At 37.6% G+C, this 14769-nt stretch overlaps 1 protein-coding gene across 1 annotated transcript in view; it reads right to left on the bottom strand.

Annotated features, from left to right (window-relative positions):
- Nucleotides 1-236: 236 nt before the first annotated feature.
- LOC127381457 (protein adenylyltransferase SelO-like) overlaps nucleotides 237-14769 on the bottom strand; it is a 26393-nt gene continuing 11860 nt past the window's right edge. The window contains exons 11-19 of the mRNA XM_051611794.1: nucleotides 14527-14610; nucleotides 12387-12516; nucleotides 11723-11767; nucleotides 11550-11631; nucleotides 11375-11467; nucleotides 7660-7739; nucleotides 6772-6815; nucleotides 1579-1658; nucleotides 237-1259 (exon numbers count right to left, since the gene is read on the bottom strand). Coding sequence (XP_051467754.1) covers nucleotides 1137-1259; nucleotides 1579-1658; nucleotides 6772-6815; nucleotides 7660-7739; nucleotides 11375-11467; nucleotides 11550-11631; nucleotides 11723-11767; nucleotides 12387-12516; nucleotides 14527-14610 — 761 coding nt within the window. The 3' untranslated portion in view covers nucleotides 237-1136. The remainder of the gene's footprint in view (nucleotides 1260-1578; nucleotides 1659-6771; nucleotides 6816-7659; nucleotides 7740-11374; nucleotides 11468-11549; nucleotides 11632-11722; nucleotides 11768-12386; nucleotides 12517-14526; nucleotides 14611-14769) is intronic.

Genomic DNA, 14769 nt, shown 5'->3' with positions numbered 1-14769 from the left:
TCAGAATCAAGAGATTTCAGAAATTTAGAGATTCTAAACCAATCAATTTTGGATTTGGGAAGAGATGAGGTAACATCAAAAAGTAACAAACAAAGCCCCCAAAAAAGGTGATTTTTGCTGTAAATCTTCTAGCATAACATTGCACCTGATTGCTGATGTATTAATTTTGGCTTAATTATGCACCAAGTTTTGTGATGTGGGAGTATCAAGCCAGAATAATAAACAAGACCCAGGACTCAGAGATTAGTCTCTCTGTTACTCAAAGAACTTCTGTAACAGCTTCAGTTTAATTTTAAATACTTTCCCTACAAGGTTTTGGTTAGTCTCTTACAGCATCAGGTGGCTGGGTACAAAAGTTAGATTGACCTGACTACATATGTTGTGAGATATGTCCAAGAAAGTCCTTTTCCACATCCAACCAGAGAAAATTCCCTGAGCCATTATATCAATGCACCAACAATTGTTCTGTTGTATCAAAAGATACACTTCCAAAGAGCAGTGGGCCAGGCTTGACACTGCATTTTGCTGACACCAACAAAGACACCAACATTTCTTTTTGGGCAAGTCACTCCTAAACAAGACATCTTTGCTCACTCTGTGACTGAATTTCCTTTAAGTTTTGTTGGCAGTTTAATGGGACAAAACAACGGCAAAAAGAGAAAAGGTGACAAGGTCTAAGCGCAAGATGATCCTCAGTTCCAACTCTGCAAAAGACTTGAGTACATTCAGAATACGATTATATTTGAACAGTGTTTAAAAGCAAGGAGAACTTTCATCAAAATACTTTAATTAAAACTAGCTTGGATGGATTTTAAATTGACCATGAAAAGGTATTGAGACCCACCTGATCAGCCACGAATACTGAGAGGTTCAGTGTGACAGTTTGGCAGAACTTAAATAGCGGGACTCAACGCGCAGCTGAAGGGCAGAGTTACAAATGCCAATATGATTTGCTGATGCAACCACACAGTGTCTCATTTCTTTAATCTTTAGACTTTATAAACTGAACAAGACCTTGTCTTGCCTAGCAGAGTAGCAGATTCCAGTCCACCAAGTATAAGGGAGAAAAGCTCATGTGGCTTAATCCTATTCTGAGGTTTGACCTTGATCACTTTTCTTGCTTGTTCAGATTCCTCTCAGGATGAGCAGCTTACTCTCAAATCCTTGGCCCAAGCTGGGGGCTGCAGGGAGTACCCTGCTTCCTCTGCAGCCTGCTGTCTCCGGAAGGGATGCTGTAAAATCTGCTGCAGGAGATTCACCTGCAAGCAATTAAAATGGGTAAGCTTTTGTACAAAATGTTCTGCAGACAGGAAAAGTCTCTGCCACTTCATGTTATGCATGCTCCTGCCTCCAGAAACTACTCCATGAGTAGTATTATTACTACTACTATTAATATAGTCACTACTATTTATTTTACTATTAATACTATTAATAGCCTTGTTAATATTGTTGATAGGAATTGGCATTAGACAGTACAATGTTGGTCTAAGTGTAAAACACATTCAAAGTGTAAATGCAACAACTCATTAACAATTACAGCAATTATTAATATGTCAAGAAAGACAGAAATAATTTTACCTCTGAGAAATCATTCAAATTAGCTTTTTGCACTGCTGATTCTGCCATCCAATTCCTGAGTATGTATCTAGGATTAACACCTGAAACCAAAAGTAAATTGTGTTAAATTTAGTTGAACCTATTCAACAAAAGCAAAATGCAATAATTGAAACATGACACTGAAATCTTCAAGAAGGTTTAATTTGCAGTTCAAGAAAAAAATTGTAGAAAAAGGAAAAGGAATTAATCAATTCTCTATTTTTATGAGCTGCTAGAAGGGTTTTTTTAAACTTGCATGATCAATAATGCCAAAGTGCCAAACAAAAATATGAATAGTATAGAACACCACATTGATACACAAAGGATTTCCTGTTATGAACACCAGCAGACTTTTCAAATGAGGTTCCTTTACCATGACCTGGGTTCCTGGTTCATTGTTGGGAAGTGTATTTCAATGTTGTCAGTACGTTTCCGGAGAGCATAAAAATTAATATTGTATTATATTAGGTAATGTAAAAAAGAATTATTGCTATATTCATTAAAGTATATGTATTCCTTCTCCTATTTTATAGAAAAAGTTTGGCCATAAAAGCCTTTATTGTTGGATTTCAGCTGTATTTTTTAAAAACTGCTTCTTCAACTTCATAATTCCTTTTGGTTTCCTGGGAAGGGGGTGGTCCACAGTTTTTTCCACAACTGTCTTCTTTATCTTCATGGAAACACCCATGAGAGCTGCACTTCATCTCTGGCATGTTCCAAGCTGACTGTGTCTAACCAGTGGGAGATTGTAGGGACAAAGAAAGTGAAACTGCTGAATTCATAACCCAGGCTGTATCTTACAGGTCAGCAACTAACAACTCACAGGGGTTCTGTATGCCAAGGACAATCCTCATAAGCCCACTTGGCTTTTAATGATCAATTTTTTTTGCAGGTAACACCAACACAACTCTTATTTTTGCTCTGTAATTAGAGCCTAGGATTCTGCTTCAGAAAGTTTTCCCTTTAATTAATGATAATGTTACAGATTAATTGTAACAGACATTTCAAGCTTGCATTGTAAATCTTAATTTGTCACTGGTCTGCATATTTTCCCAAATTTAGTAGCTGATTATTACATGATGACATTAATTAGTGATATCAAAGACATTTCACATTGGACTTGAAACCAAAAGTTTCTCATTTACGTACATACACAAACTTCACCTATTCCTTCTCTTTTCATTAATGTCCCAGTACGTTTCATGTGAATAAATAGTGCAAGTCTCCTATTTGATATATTTCTTTCCAAAAATCCATATAGCTTTATAAAATGTTCTTAGAAATACCCTTACAGCATATCTGAAAGAGGCTATGACAGAAAGCAGAGTATTCATCAAAACCATGGTGCCAAATTTCCCTCCAGCCAATTAGTTATTATGTTATTTTATTTAAAATTAATAAATTATATTAGGAGGGGGATGATCAGAAACAATATTTTGGATTAAAGGATTAAACTTAGCCAATTTCCATTTCTAAATGCACTATGATCTTGCACCCCCCCTAGTGTTTCCTCTTCTTTTTTGACCTAGTTGACTACAAAGACAATCAATGTCTGAGAAAAGCTCTAACTGGCTCCTCCTAAGGTTTTGTAGTCAGACAATAGCAGGACTTCATTGACACTTAAAAGCTCCCCATACAGAATTAGTGCCTAGTGTAGTGAACAGGCTTCTCTGTAATAAGCACTTCTTCTAAAAAGCACCATTTAACCAGCTAACAAACTAGAATTTACTGAAGCTATAGCAAAAAAACACTTGTATGGTTTTATGTATCACAATAGAATTACATTCTTTATGTTTGGAACTGAATTATAGCCATTTTAAGCCACAAGATTTGACATTCAGCAGCATTACATAGAGGGTCTTTATGTTACTTAGAAAAGTAAAGGACAGAAAAAATCACCCTCTGCTCTAAGTGCTGAACCCTGACCACTCAAGATCCTGCCAGAAGAGAGGAGGTGAAGCTCTCTTACTAAATCAGAACATGGGCTGAAAACAGAAGCATCTCAAATGACACTGCCACTCCCTCCTTTGTAAAACCTCTCCAGGTAACAGAACAACATTCTGGCACAATGTCCATGTGCTGACTTCTGTGAGAACGAAGCCTGAGACACCATCCATTCAGATACAGACATGCTTCTTTTTCACATTGCTGCCATTCTATATGTACTTAATGTTAAACAAAAGCAAATACATATGGCTAGCTGTATGGTTCCCTGATATGGAACCTCTACATTGTCAGAACAACACCCTGCCCTACCTGCTAAAATAATAGTGCTTTCCCACTTCGCAAAGAAATTGGCTCTGGCCAAGTATTTGATTTAATCCAGTAAATGGGTTTTCAATAATGAAGTGTGCTAACAATATTAAAAGAACATTTAAAAGATGGAGAAGTTAACATATGAATCAGACAAAAAAAATGATAATTCAACTTAAACCCATGACTCATTTTAGCAGAATATTTGTACCAGCAAGACATTAACAACTGCAAATTGACAACTTTCACAGTGGCATTAAAAATATCTGTAATTAAGACAAGTGACAAGATAATTATAAGAGAATAAGACAAGCCAGATAAGAAAAGGACAAAGGAGAAGAAATGTTGTGCCCTTACAAGCATTTTATGATCTGGTCTACCTTTTTTTTTACATGCTTCTTTTATAAAGAAATGCAATTACAGACTTATATGGGGATTTGGATTGTCAAAACTTTTTGCTCAACTCCTAAGTAACTGTTCAGGCAGTACAAGATAAAGTGCTACTAAGGCGTAAAAACTAAATTAAGAGAGGAAAAAGTAGCAACAGTAAGTTATCAAGTTGAAATTCTGTAAGGTAATATACTTTTGAGAAGCGAGATATTTTACTAGGCTTACTAATGACAAGGGAAAGGTGATGAATAATGAGATGATAATGGCAATATAATCAAGGTCAGCCAGTACTAAAGACAGTGATGGGAAATGTGGCGAGACTTACTAACCCATATAAAAATCTAGAAAGCCCTGACAGTTTTGTCTTTAACATGAAATGCTGGGTAAAAATGCACAGTTGGCTCAGTTGAGTTCTTCTACATTCTCAGCATCAAATTTTAGCTGAGGGAAACAGGGGAGCTCAAAATCTCAAAACAGTAGTTGAGCTAAGAGCCTCTGAGTCCCATGGTTAAAACTTCTTAACCCTAACAAAATTAATACATGAATTGCAAATAATAAATCAAACCTTTCTGCTTGTAACTGTTTTCATATAAACTTTCTAAGAATACATGTAAAATTGTAATTAAGTGTTTCTAAAAATGGGTGGACCCTTGGGGTTAGAAAGTGTGGATGCAAATTTGAAGGTCCATGTGATAATAAATTGTGCCCTAGGTAGTTCTTACTATCTTATTACCAAAAGTCAGTGCTATCTCTTAAGATTTTCCTATTAAATTAAAGCACTTGAAGAAAGGGGCCAATCCATATCTAACAAAAAGGTACAGCCATTTCCATTAGAAATGAGAATAAAAGACCCTGCAAAGCAGAGTGACACTGAAGCTTAAATATCTCTTTTGCAGAACCCGATCAGATCCTGTGTTGTCTTCATTCCCTTTTGCCCAGAGATCTTCAGTTGCTCCTTGTCTTTTATAGGCAAGTTTCACAAGTTTACCACAGCTTACTGCAGACCAAAAAAAGGTCTCCCTGAACAATTCTTAGAATTTCATATCTGCTGTTTCTGCTGTGACAGACAGCTAAATACAGTACCTCTACATTTTGGATTTAGAATATCTTGGAAAATTACAACACCTTCCTTTCATGACTAGATAGCCCTTTGGCAGGGAGTATTTTTTCCAGGTGCAGAAAAAAACCTGGATGCCTATCAGAAACACGTGGAAAGGATTTGAACATCTTTGAACACTCAGAAAAATCTTAGCCCATTAGGTCAGTACAAGATGCCTACCAGAATCCTTCCTGATGTTATCCAAAGTTCATCACCGAGGAAGAGCAATGTTCTGAGGAATGCAAACCAACACATTCACTGGCTGCTAAAGGCAGAAATACAGATCAAGGAAAAGATGTTGTTTGCACTCAGGAAAAGCAGATATAGCAGAAGAGGAAGGGGATCTCTCACAAGGAAATCAAATCCTAGGGGCTGTTTCAGGGACCACCTACTTTCCAACGAAGAGTTACAACCTGGGAAGCAGCCAGAGCACATCCACCATTTCAAGACACTAAGGTGAAGCTCCATTTGAGACATGACCAGATACAGACAACCATGTTCTCATGGGCCAGTAATTATTAACTCCTCAAAGGGAATCGAGAGGCAAATAAATTAATCAAGTCCATGAGCACCAAGGCATGCAACAAGCTGGAGGCCTGGCATTTCCTGAACACCCCCAAATGGAAATTGTAAAAAAGATAGTAAAAAAAAAAAATAATTGAGAGAAAATCAATATTAAAAGGTAAACAAGAAAAAAAAAAGAAAAATACACAAGTAGGTAAATGAGGATTGATATTGAATAGGATAGGGCTGTGCAGCTCAGTGGGATTGCTTCAATGTCTATATTCACATCTGGTGTGATGGGTCAGAGCAGTGCTTGTGGGTACTGATAGAAAAAACTGCCTTTGTCAGGTCTTCATCCCTTGTGATTTTAGTCTCCTGAAATAGAGATGAGCTTCATCATTCAAAACCAGCAGAATTGAGAAAAGCAACTTGGACTAGTATTTGCTGTGCACTTCCATCATCTGGCACTCTCAGGCCTCAATGAGCTGAGATGACTCTGACTGCATTCACAGTAGAAGGGGGTTAGGCCAGACCAATTTGTTCATAAATGCAGACAGATAAATTAAGGGTTGTGTTGTCTTTTTTCTTTTAAGGAGAGGAAAGGGAGGACCCTTAAGGAGGAAGCAAGCCTATGGTAGCCAAGGAACTTTTTTATCATTTCACTTATGTATAAAGAACATACACATTCACAAGTCCAGCCATACACCACTTGGCTGCATTCTAATCACAAGAGTGGGTGAAACCAGAGACAGCTACAGTGTATGTGCAGTGTTACAAGATTTGCAACAGCCTATGCCCTTTTCACTCTTCAGAAAAACAGTACATTTTAGTTACCCTCAAAAGGAAAAAGAACTAACAATAAAGAAACCTATAGAAAAATATAGCGGCCATCTCCAACCATATGAATTCCTTTGGATTCTTTTACTCACTTGTCATTCTTGTTCTTCTCTTAGTGTCTGAATCACCCTTGTTACTATACAGGAAAAACAGAAATAAGAAAAAAAAAAAGTGTTTTAGCTAATGAGTATTGTTTTTAGAAGTGTTTTATTTGACTTCCAGTAAAATAATTAAGTGTTCTGCTTTTGTGTTTTGTGTAGAAGTAGCTGTGAATATCTAAGAATTATCAGACTTGGAAAAAACTGTACACTTTCTTGTAGGTTTTGTATTGTTTGGATTTTTTCCCTAAGAAATGTATTTACTTGATTAAAATTTCCAGGTACTTTATACATATTTCTTTTCACTACTATCAGCCATGCATATACTATATACGACTAAGAAAAGCATGTTACATTATTGATTGATTTAAAACAAAATAATTGGTAGGAAGTTCTAACATGCATCTCCCCATCTTTGCAATACCACTGGTTTCTAAATACTGTCTGTGCATTCACAACTGTTCAACTTCCACCTCCTGTCATCCTAAAGCAATATTATTACATAGTAAAAAATACATGTATTGCTAGTAATGAAACACTTAATCTTGCCTATGTATTTGCAAAGCCAGACTTTCAGGTTGTTGGACTGAATCTGTAGGACTGGTGTTGTAACAAAAATTTTTAACCAAAGAAATCTCATCTGTTGCTTGATGAAGGACAAAAAATAGAGACCACTCCTCCCATGTAATTTTTCTATACCTCTGTCAGAACTGCAATGGTTATTATTATGGAATGTAGCACAAACTAGAGCCATCAAGACAAAAAAGGCATATCACACCATGTTTGGGCCAGTTTACCAGACCCACTAAAGGTGATGGAAAATCACTGCAGATTACAGTTGCCTGCTTCTGGCAAACACACTTGAAACTGCATCAGACTTACCGACTTAATCTCAAGAGGTACATAGTAACCCACTCTGAAAATAACTTGTGTTTGCCCAGATCCTGAAGAGCCCAGAACTCCTAAAGAGAAAGAAACTGTTACTGGCAGGTAATCAGAACTTGGTTCCTGTTAAACAAACAAGAAACAAATTAAGGAAACAAATATTAAATAATATAGGAGAGAAACATATGATGACCCTTCAAAGAATTTTCTCACCCCAAATTGTCCTAATATATTTTCCTCTGTATTTAAATTATTTCTTTTTGCTAGCACAATATATCCATATTAATCCATCTCTGTCATGGCAAATTCTACCAAAACACATCAAGAACTTCACCCCTATTCTGACGTATTTTATTTTTTCGGTGACAGAATAACAAGTTCTCCTCTCCTGAGTTTTGTACATGGATTAGATCTATTTGTAGAGACTTTTTTTTCCCCAAAAATTGCAGAATAAAAGAAAATATATTGATAAAGAAAGATAAGGTGTGGAGAAAAAGGGAAACTTCAGGCTACAAGAACAGAAGAAGGCTGAGGAGAATAGCAGAGACAGTACTAGAGGAAGAAGGAAGAAGATACAAAACTCAGAAAATGCAAAAAGAGAGAAACCAGAGTTTGGGGTTTACTGTCTCCAGTGTTTGACAACCACAACAACCAGGCTTCTCTGGCTGACTACACTGAGTTAACAGCTGCTTCATATTGCTTGGTTGAGATGAAGTAGGCAAAGCACACATACAAAAAAGGACCTTCAGAGAAAGAACAGATTAGAATGAAGTGGACATAGACAAAAGGAGGTAAACAGCAGATATACAGGAAGAAATGGGAGGAAAAAAAAAAAAAGGAAATTAAAAACAGGAACAAGACAAAGTTTTGATCACATCTGCAGTTTTTTAAAGGAATGGGAGTAAAAAAAAGAAAACCACATTTGAGTATAAAAATGAGCTGAATTACAGAAATGACTAAGAGCTGTGGGTCAGGCAGGTAAATAACAGGTGAGTGTGGGAGTCAAGCATTTCTTTAAAGATGCTGCTTTAGTAGGAATTTCAGAATGTTTCCAGTCAATAATACTAAATGTAATGACTCCTGCAGTGTGTGCAGCTGCAAAAAATCTAAGAGATCTACAAACCAATAGGAGAACTTACTTTGCTGCTGACAAAGTATCAGTGTGTGAATAAACAGCAGGTAAAATTACTTTAAATTTTTAATTTTTTTTTTTAATAAAACTTTTTGACAGCATAAAATAGTACTTGCTTTATCAAATCAATTTTGGGCCTCAGAACTTGTTGGCTAAATAATTTCATTGTTTCAAAAGAAAGGTTAGCTGCTACCAAGTGAAGGCTGGAAAAGACCCTCAGTGTAGTAGCAGGTCATAACTACACCACAATCCTCAGTTCCTCAGCCTGCACCTTCACAGAAGGGGAGAGGGATCTGCCATAAATGCCATTAGTGCAGTAGTCTGGGAGTGGCTGCATATTGTATGAGGGTGGCTTCAGTTCTTCCTGTTGCATGTAGACCACTAAGGAATGGAAAAATCCCTTGTATTCTATGACAAAAATACCTTCTCTTACAAACACACCCATCCTCTTGTCACCCCTTCTGTATAAATGATTAATTCCACAACTACACCTCTTTGTATTTTTGTTGCTTTCCACTAGAAAATCTCAACTTTTTAATAATTAATGGCTTCAAGCTCATAGAAAAGGCCAGGTTAGACCTCTTACTTAACAGAAGAAAACACGGAAAACAGGATAATTTGGTCAAAATCCCTTAATTATCTATGACACAACTGAGAAAGGAACAGTAACTCCTCATTCTCATTCTGTGTTCTACACAGTCATTTTGCTCCCTAAAACAACCTTATAAGTCCACCTGCTCTTATTTAAAATTAGATTTAAAGAAAAAGACAAATAAGTCAGAAGCTACAGAGAGGGAATGAAGTTTCTCAGGCAAAGTGAACAATATTCCTCACATGGAACAGGAACTGTATTAAATAAAAAAATAATAATAATACTTTTGTCTCTTGCAAAAAGGCTTCCTTTTTTCCCTTCCAGATCAGGTACTTATCATAGAATGGTTTGGGCTGGAAGGGGCCTTAAAGATCATCTACTTCCAACCTCCCTGCATGGACAAGGACACATCCCACTAGATCAGGTTGCTCCAAGCCCCATCCAACCTGGTCTTGAACACTTCCAGGGATGGGAACTTCCCTAGGCAACCTGTGCCAGTGTCTCACCACCCTCACACTAAATAATTTCCTCCTAATATCTAAACTAAATCTCCTTTCTTCCAGTTTAAAGCCATTACCCCTCATCCTATCACTACATGCCCTTATAAATGTTCCTCCCCAGATTTCCTGCAGGCTCCCTTCAGATGCTGGAAGGCCACTAAAAGGTCTTTCCAGAGCCCTCTCTTCTCCAGGCTGAATAACCCCAACTCTCTCAACCTGTCTTTGTAGGAGATGTGCTCCAGCCCTTGGATCATCTTTGTGGCCCTTCTCTGGACTGGCTCCGGGAGCTCCAGTCCTTCCTATGTTGGGGGCTCCAAAACTGCTGACCATGCCTCTTTTGATGCAGCCCAGGACACAGTTGGCTTTCTGGGCTGCAAGTGCACACTGCCAGCTCATGTTGAGCTTCTTGTCCCCCATCACCCCCAAGTCCTTCTCCTCAGGGCTGTTATTAACCCATTCTTCACCCAACCTGTATTTGTGCTTGGGGTTGCCCCAACCCAGGTGCACAACCTTCCACTTGGCCTTCTTGAACTTCATGCAGTTTGCAAGAGCCCACTTCTCAAGCTTGCCAAGGTCCCTCTGGATGGCATCCCTTCCCTTCAACCTCACCACACAGTTTGGTGTCCCTGCTACATTTTTATCCAGTTATTATTTGCCTAGCATCTTACTCCAGTTCAAATATTTCAGCCATATTTCCACTTCTAAAGTTTGTACTATATCCAGGTAAGGATCTTATCTCTTTTAACACTCTCATTTAGGATTATACTCAGTCCTGAAGAATCAGTTTAGGCTGAGCGAGAAGCAACACAGCATGCAACAGCAGGCTGAGCAGGACTGTGTCAGAACATATTCCTATGCTTTAAGCTACATTTAGAACTAATTTTGTGCCCAAGGAAGGGCAGAGGTCACTATGGGCTGAGAATCTAGCAAGAGCTTATGATGACATGGGATCTCAAGTGTCATCAGATACCAAGACAAGCTGATGGGCCTGACAGCAGATGTTTAGGTCACCTGGTAAACCCATGCTAGGAGCAGTCTGAAGATGAAATGAGCCCTGTCCAACTCAATTTGTAGCTTAGGAAATGCTATCAGAAGGTATCAGAAGGTAAACAAACAAAAAAAACAGAGGGAAGACAGGGGGAAGGAAAGTTCTTCATAGCAGACCCATCTTAAATGTCAAGAAAATAATATTCCCACTTTTGTATTAATATTTATGACTACTCATACGGGATGTGTACCAGAGGCTGAAAATTTTAGTTCAGCACTCTTCATTAATTCATCTTGCATTACTAGACACAGATTTAACATGGGGTGGTTGCATTACACAGATATATTAGTCTCCCTACCCCTTAACAATCTTACAATTACACATTTCCCAGGCAAATCATGGCTTGACACATTCTCTATTACACCAGAATTATGCTCAACCTGATTTACTCAATTTTATGTTAAGTATTCCTACAATTGATTGTTTGTATTAATTAATACCTCAGGAATATGAAGCTCCTTCAACTGGTCAGCAGTAATTACACTGAGCTGTCGAAATGTCATTGTAAAATCAGCCTTTGTATCTTCCATAAGCTAGTGAAAAAGATACTATTATCAGAGCTTCTGAAGTACGAAGTATCAGTCCAGATGGTTGCTAAAAAATTAGCAAACTCACTTTTAAGAGGAAAGCAATTAAATAGTTGTCATCCTCGTTCTCTCCAAGAAGACCCAATTTTGTTTTGAATAGTTCTGTGAAACTGGAAATAGTAACAAAGTAAGGAAATTGTCACACAACACAATTTATAGTACTGTGCCTACAAGGTCGGTCTGAGTTCTGGAACCACCTACTGGATGTAATAGCGCTCACTATATCCCTCCAAAATCTGGGAAGCTCTGCAAAAAACAAAAGAAATGTCAGAGTCTAACTACAATACTACTTTGGGTACAATCCTACTGTACACTAAAATGAAAACTTCTATTTCATATCTCACAAACATTGATATTCTGAATATATTGGGATCCATAGTGGGAAAAAGACCGACAGGAAAACATTTTAACAAGCTTCAAATACATCAATAGCTGCTGCAAAGAAGAAAAAGAACATGTTCTTCCTTTTCATATAGATAAGAAGTCACAAGTTTAAAACCATACAAAAGTAGATTCATATTAGGAATCTTTACAATAGGATATTAAAAGCCTTCGTAAGTAAACATCTTAAAGAACAAGCCAGACAAACTTATAGAAAACTACAGGCCAAGGTCCTGTCTTAAGGAAAGGAGAACAGACCACATCTAGGACCACTTTCCAGTCATATTTTGCTATTACCTATGACCAACAAAAACTGTTCTCCCCTCCCTCCACCTTATTCTGGCCAACAATTACTCCAGAATCAATTTCCACTTAGGAAAGATTTTTAAAGCTAATCCCTTTCTTTCCTATGTACATGGTGATTAAAGGAGTCTCCCATCTCATTAGTTCTTTTAAGTGTTAAGATATTTTAAGGATTACTTACAGCTGCTTTTGCCTGGGATCCAATAAAGGGTTTAGAGCATGTAACAGCTTGCTCAGATTAAACAGCCCAACGTTTGCCTGGTTTCCTATTTTATACCTCCCTTCATCATCAGATGTGTTTGGAACAAAATCTGTTTCAAACAAAACATTACTTGACCACAACACAGTATTTAAAATAAACAACAAATGTTAAAATATTGAAATACGCAAATTTTTATATTTACATAGCAAACTAATACAAGCCCTAAAGTTACTAAATATTTAAAATCAGATCACAAGGATACTCATTATTTGCAAATCTAAGGAACACTTCCTTCACAGACAAGTTCCCTGAAGTCACCAGTAACACTTATCTACTTGACGATACAAAACAAATCCAGGTGTTTAAAAATAAAAAGATCATTTTTACACTAAAATCAATGTATTATTCAAAGTTTTTACTACCTATAGAGCTACTATTCAGCACATAGACTAAACAAACAACTAAACAAATAGACTAAACAACCAGATTCAGGATTCATAAGTATTTTTGAAAAGTAACACATATAAACACATATTTAAATAAATAGCTCACACGAGCAAGATTTGCGCAGTTGTACAAGCAAGCTTTATGTATTTACATAAAAATTACTGTTAACATGTTCCAGTGTGCAAATCCATTATCCAAGAGATACTAAACATCTGCCATGCAAGTTCCAGGTATCCAGAAGTAGCACGTATGCAGATCTACAGCAGCAGGCTCTGAATGGATGCAATAAGAACCCCTTGCTCAGATCAAGTGCAGCTAAGCTGATCCAATGCACACAGCATTGCCCGAGTCCTCAGAGGACAGTAATAACAAATGAAGCATTGAGGAGGAGACCTGTAACACATCTCTCAGATCTGGTTATTGGTTCAAATCTGAATTTTAACTCTAAAGGACATCACCTGGTCCTAGGGTGTACCAGCTCTGGCTGGGATGGGGTTAATTTTCTTCACAGCAGCCTGTACCTGCTGTGTTTTAGACTGATGACTAACACAGTGTTGGTAACACACCCACGTTTTTGCTATTGCTGAGCAGTCCTGCACAGCATCAAGGCCTTCTCTGTTCTCACCCTGCAGCCCCAGCAAGTTAGGCCATGGGTGGGGCAAGGGGCTGGGAGGGGGCACAGCTGGGACAGCTGTCCTCAACTGACCAAAGGGATATTACATCCCATCTAACATCATGCTCAGCAATAAAAAACTGAGGGTAGATGTTTTCAAGGCAGGTGTTGCCTGGGGACTGACTTGGCATCAGTCTGCTGGTGGGAGGTGGTGTCTGCCTTTGCATCACTTGTCAGCTCTCCCCCCAATTTAATTCTCCCTTCACTTATTCAACTGTCTTAATCTTGACCCATGAGCTGTTTCTCATCTTTGCTCAGGGTGCAGAGCCATCTCATATAAACTATAGTACTACCTAGAAAGGTTGGACCAGATGATCCTTGAGGTCCCTTCCAACCTGGCTTTCTGTGATTCTATGAAATGATTCTATGATACTTTTCCACTTCTCTCCCCCACCCTGCACCAAGGGGGAACCAACAAGTGGCTGGTGGGTCCTTAATTGCTGGCTGGGGTCAACCCACCACATAGAGAAAGATCTAAAACCAGAAAAGCCCTGTTTTTAAATGCAATAGAAACAAAATTACATTTATTCTCATGAGATGTCCTTAATTTGAGACTGCCAGATGAAAACAGCCAGATAACCGCTGCTGCTTCTGGAACTAGCTGCTGTGAATATAAAGTTAAGAGCACGATGCATGCAAAGTTACTGCAGACCACTTTTGCTTTGGGCTGCTTCTAGTAATATGCAATTTTTAGTTTTCTGGGTTTCTGTTCTACCATCTTTTCAATTGATGAAACTCAACTGGACACATTCTCATGTAAATGGGTTCAATAGCAATACTGTATTAATAAGACTTCTAGCACTTGGAATGCAACCTGTATAATGTATCATAAAACTGACCTCTGACATTTTTTCCCTAAAACTCTTAAAGAAATATATGTTTGGGATTTTTTCTGCTCATGATGTTAAGAGTTTTCATGCACAAAAAAACTGCATAAATTAATATGAATAATTGATTTTAAGTTAAAAAAAATATATTTAAAAAAGGTGTTACACTCACTTGGGTCATAGGATTCCATAAATCCAAATGGACCATAATCTATTGTTATGGATAATAAACTGAAGTTATCTGTATTGCACACACCTACAATTAAACAACAAGGAGAAACAAAAGTTAAAAAATTCCACCTGAACCCTGTAGTGTCCAGAAAATTTGCTATGAAATGGATCCACTGAATTTAAAGGACTTTGCAGGCTCTGGAAAATAAACTTGTCTCTCTTATTCTTGACCTGGCATGCATTT

This window comes from Apus apus, chromosome 2 (assembly GCF_020740795.1).
Source record: "Apus apus isolate bApuApu2 chromosome 2, bApuApu2.pri.cur, whole genome shotgun sequence".
Classification (NCBI taxonomy): domain Eukaryota; kingdom Metazoa; phylum Chordata; class Aves; order Apodiformes; family Apodidae; genus Apus; species Apus apus.
Note: the sequence above shows the minus strand (reverse complement) of the source record. Positions and strands in the feature narration are given on the sequence as shown.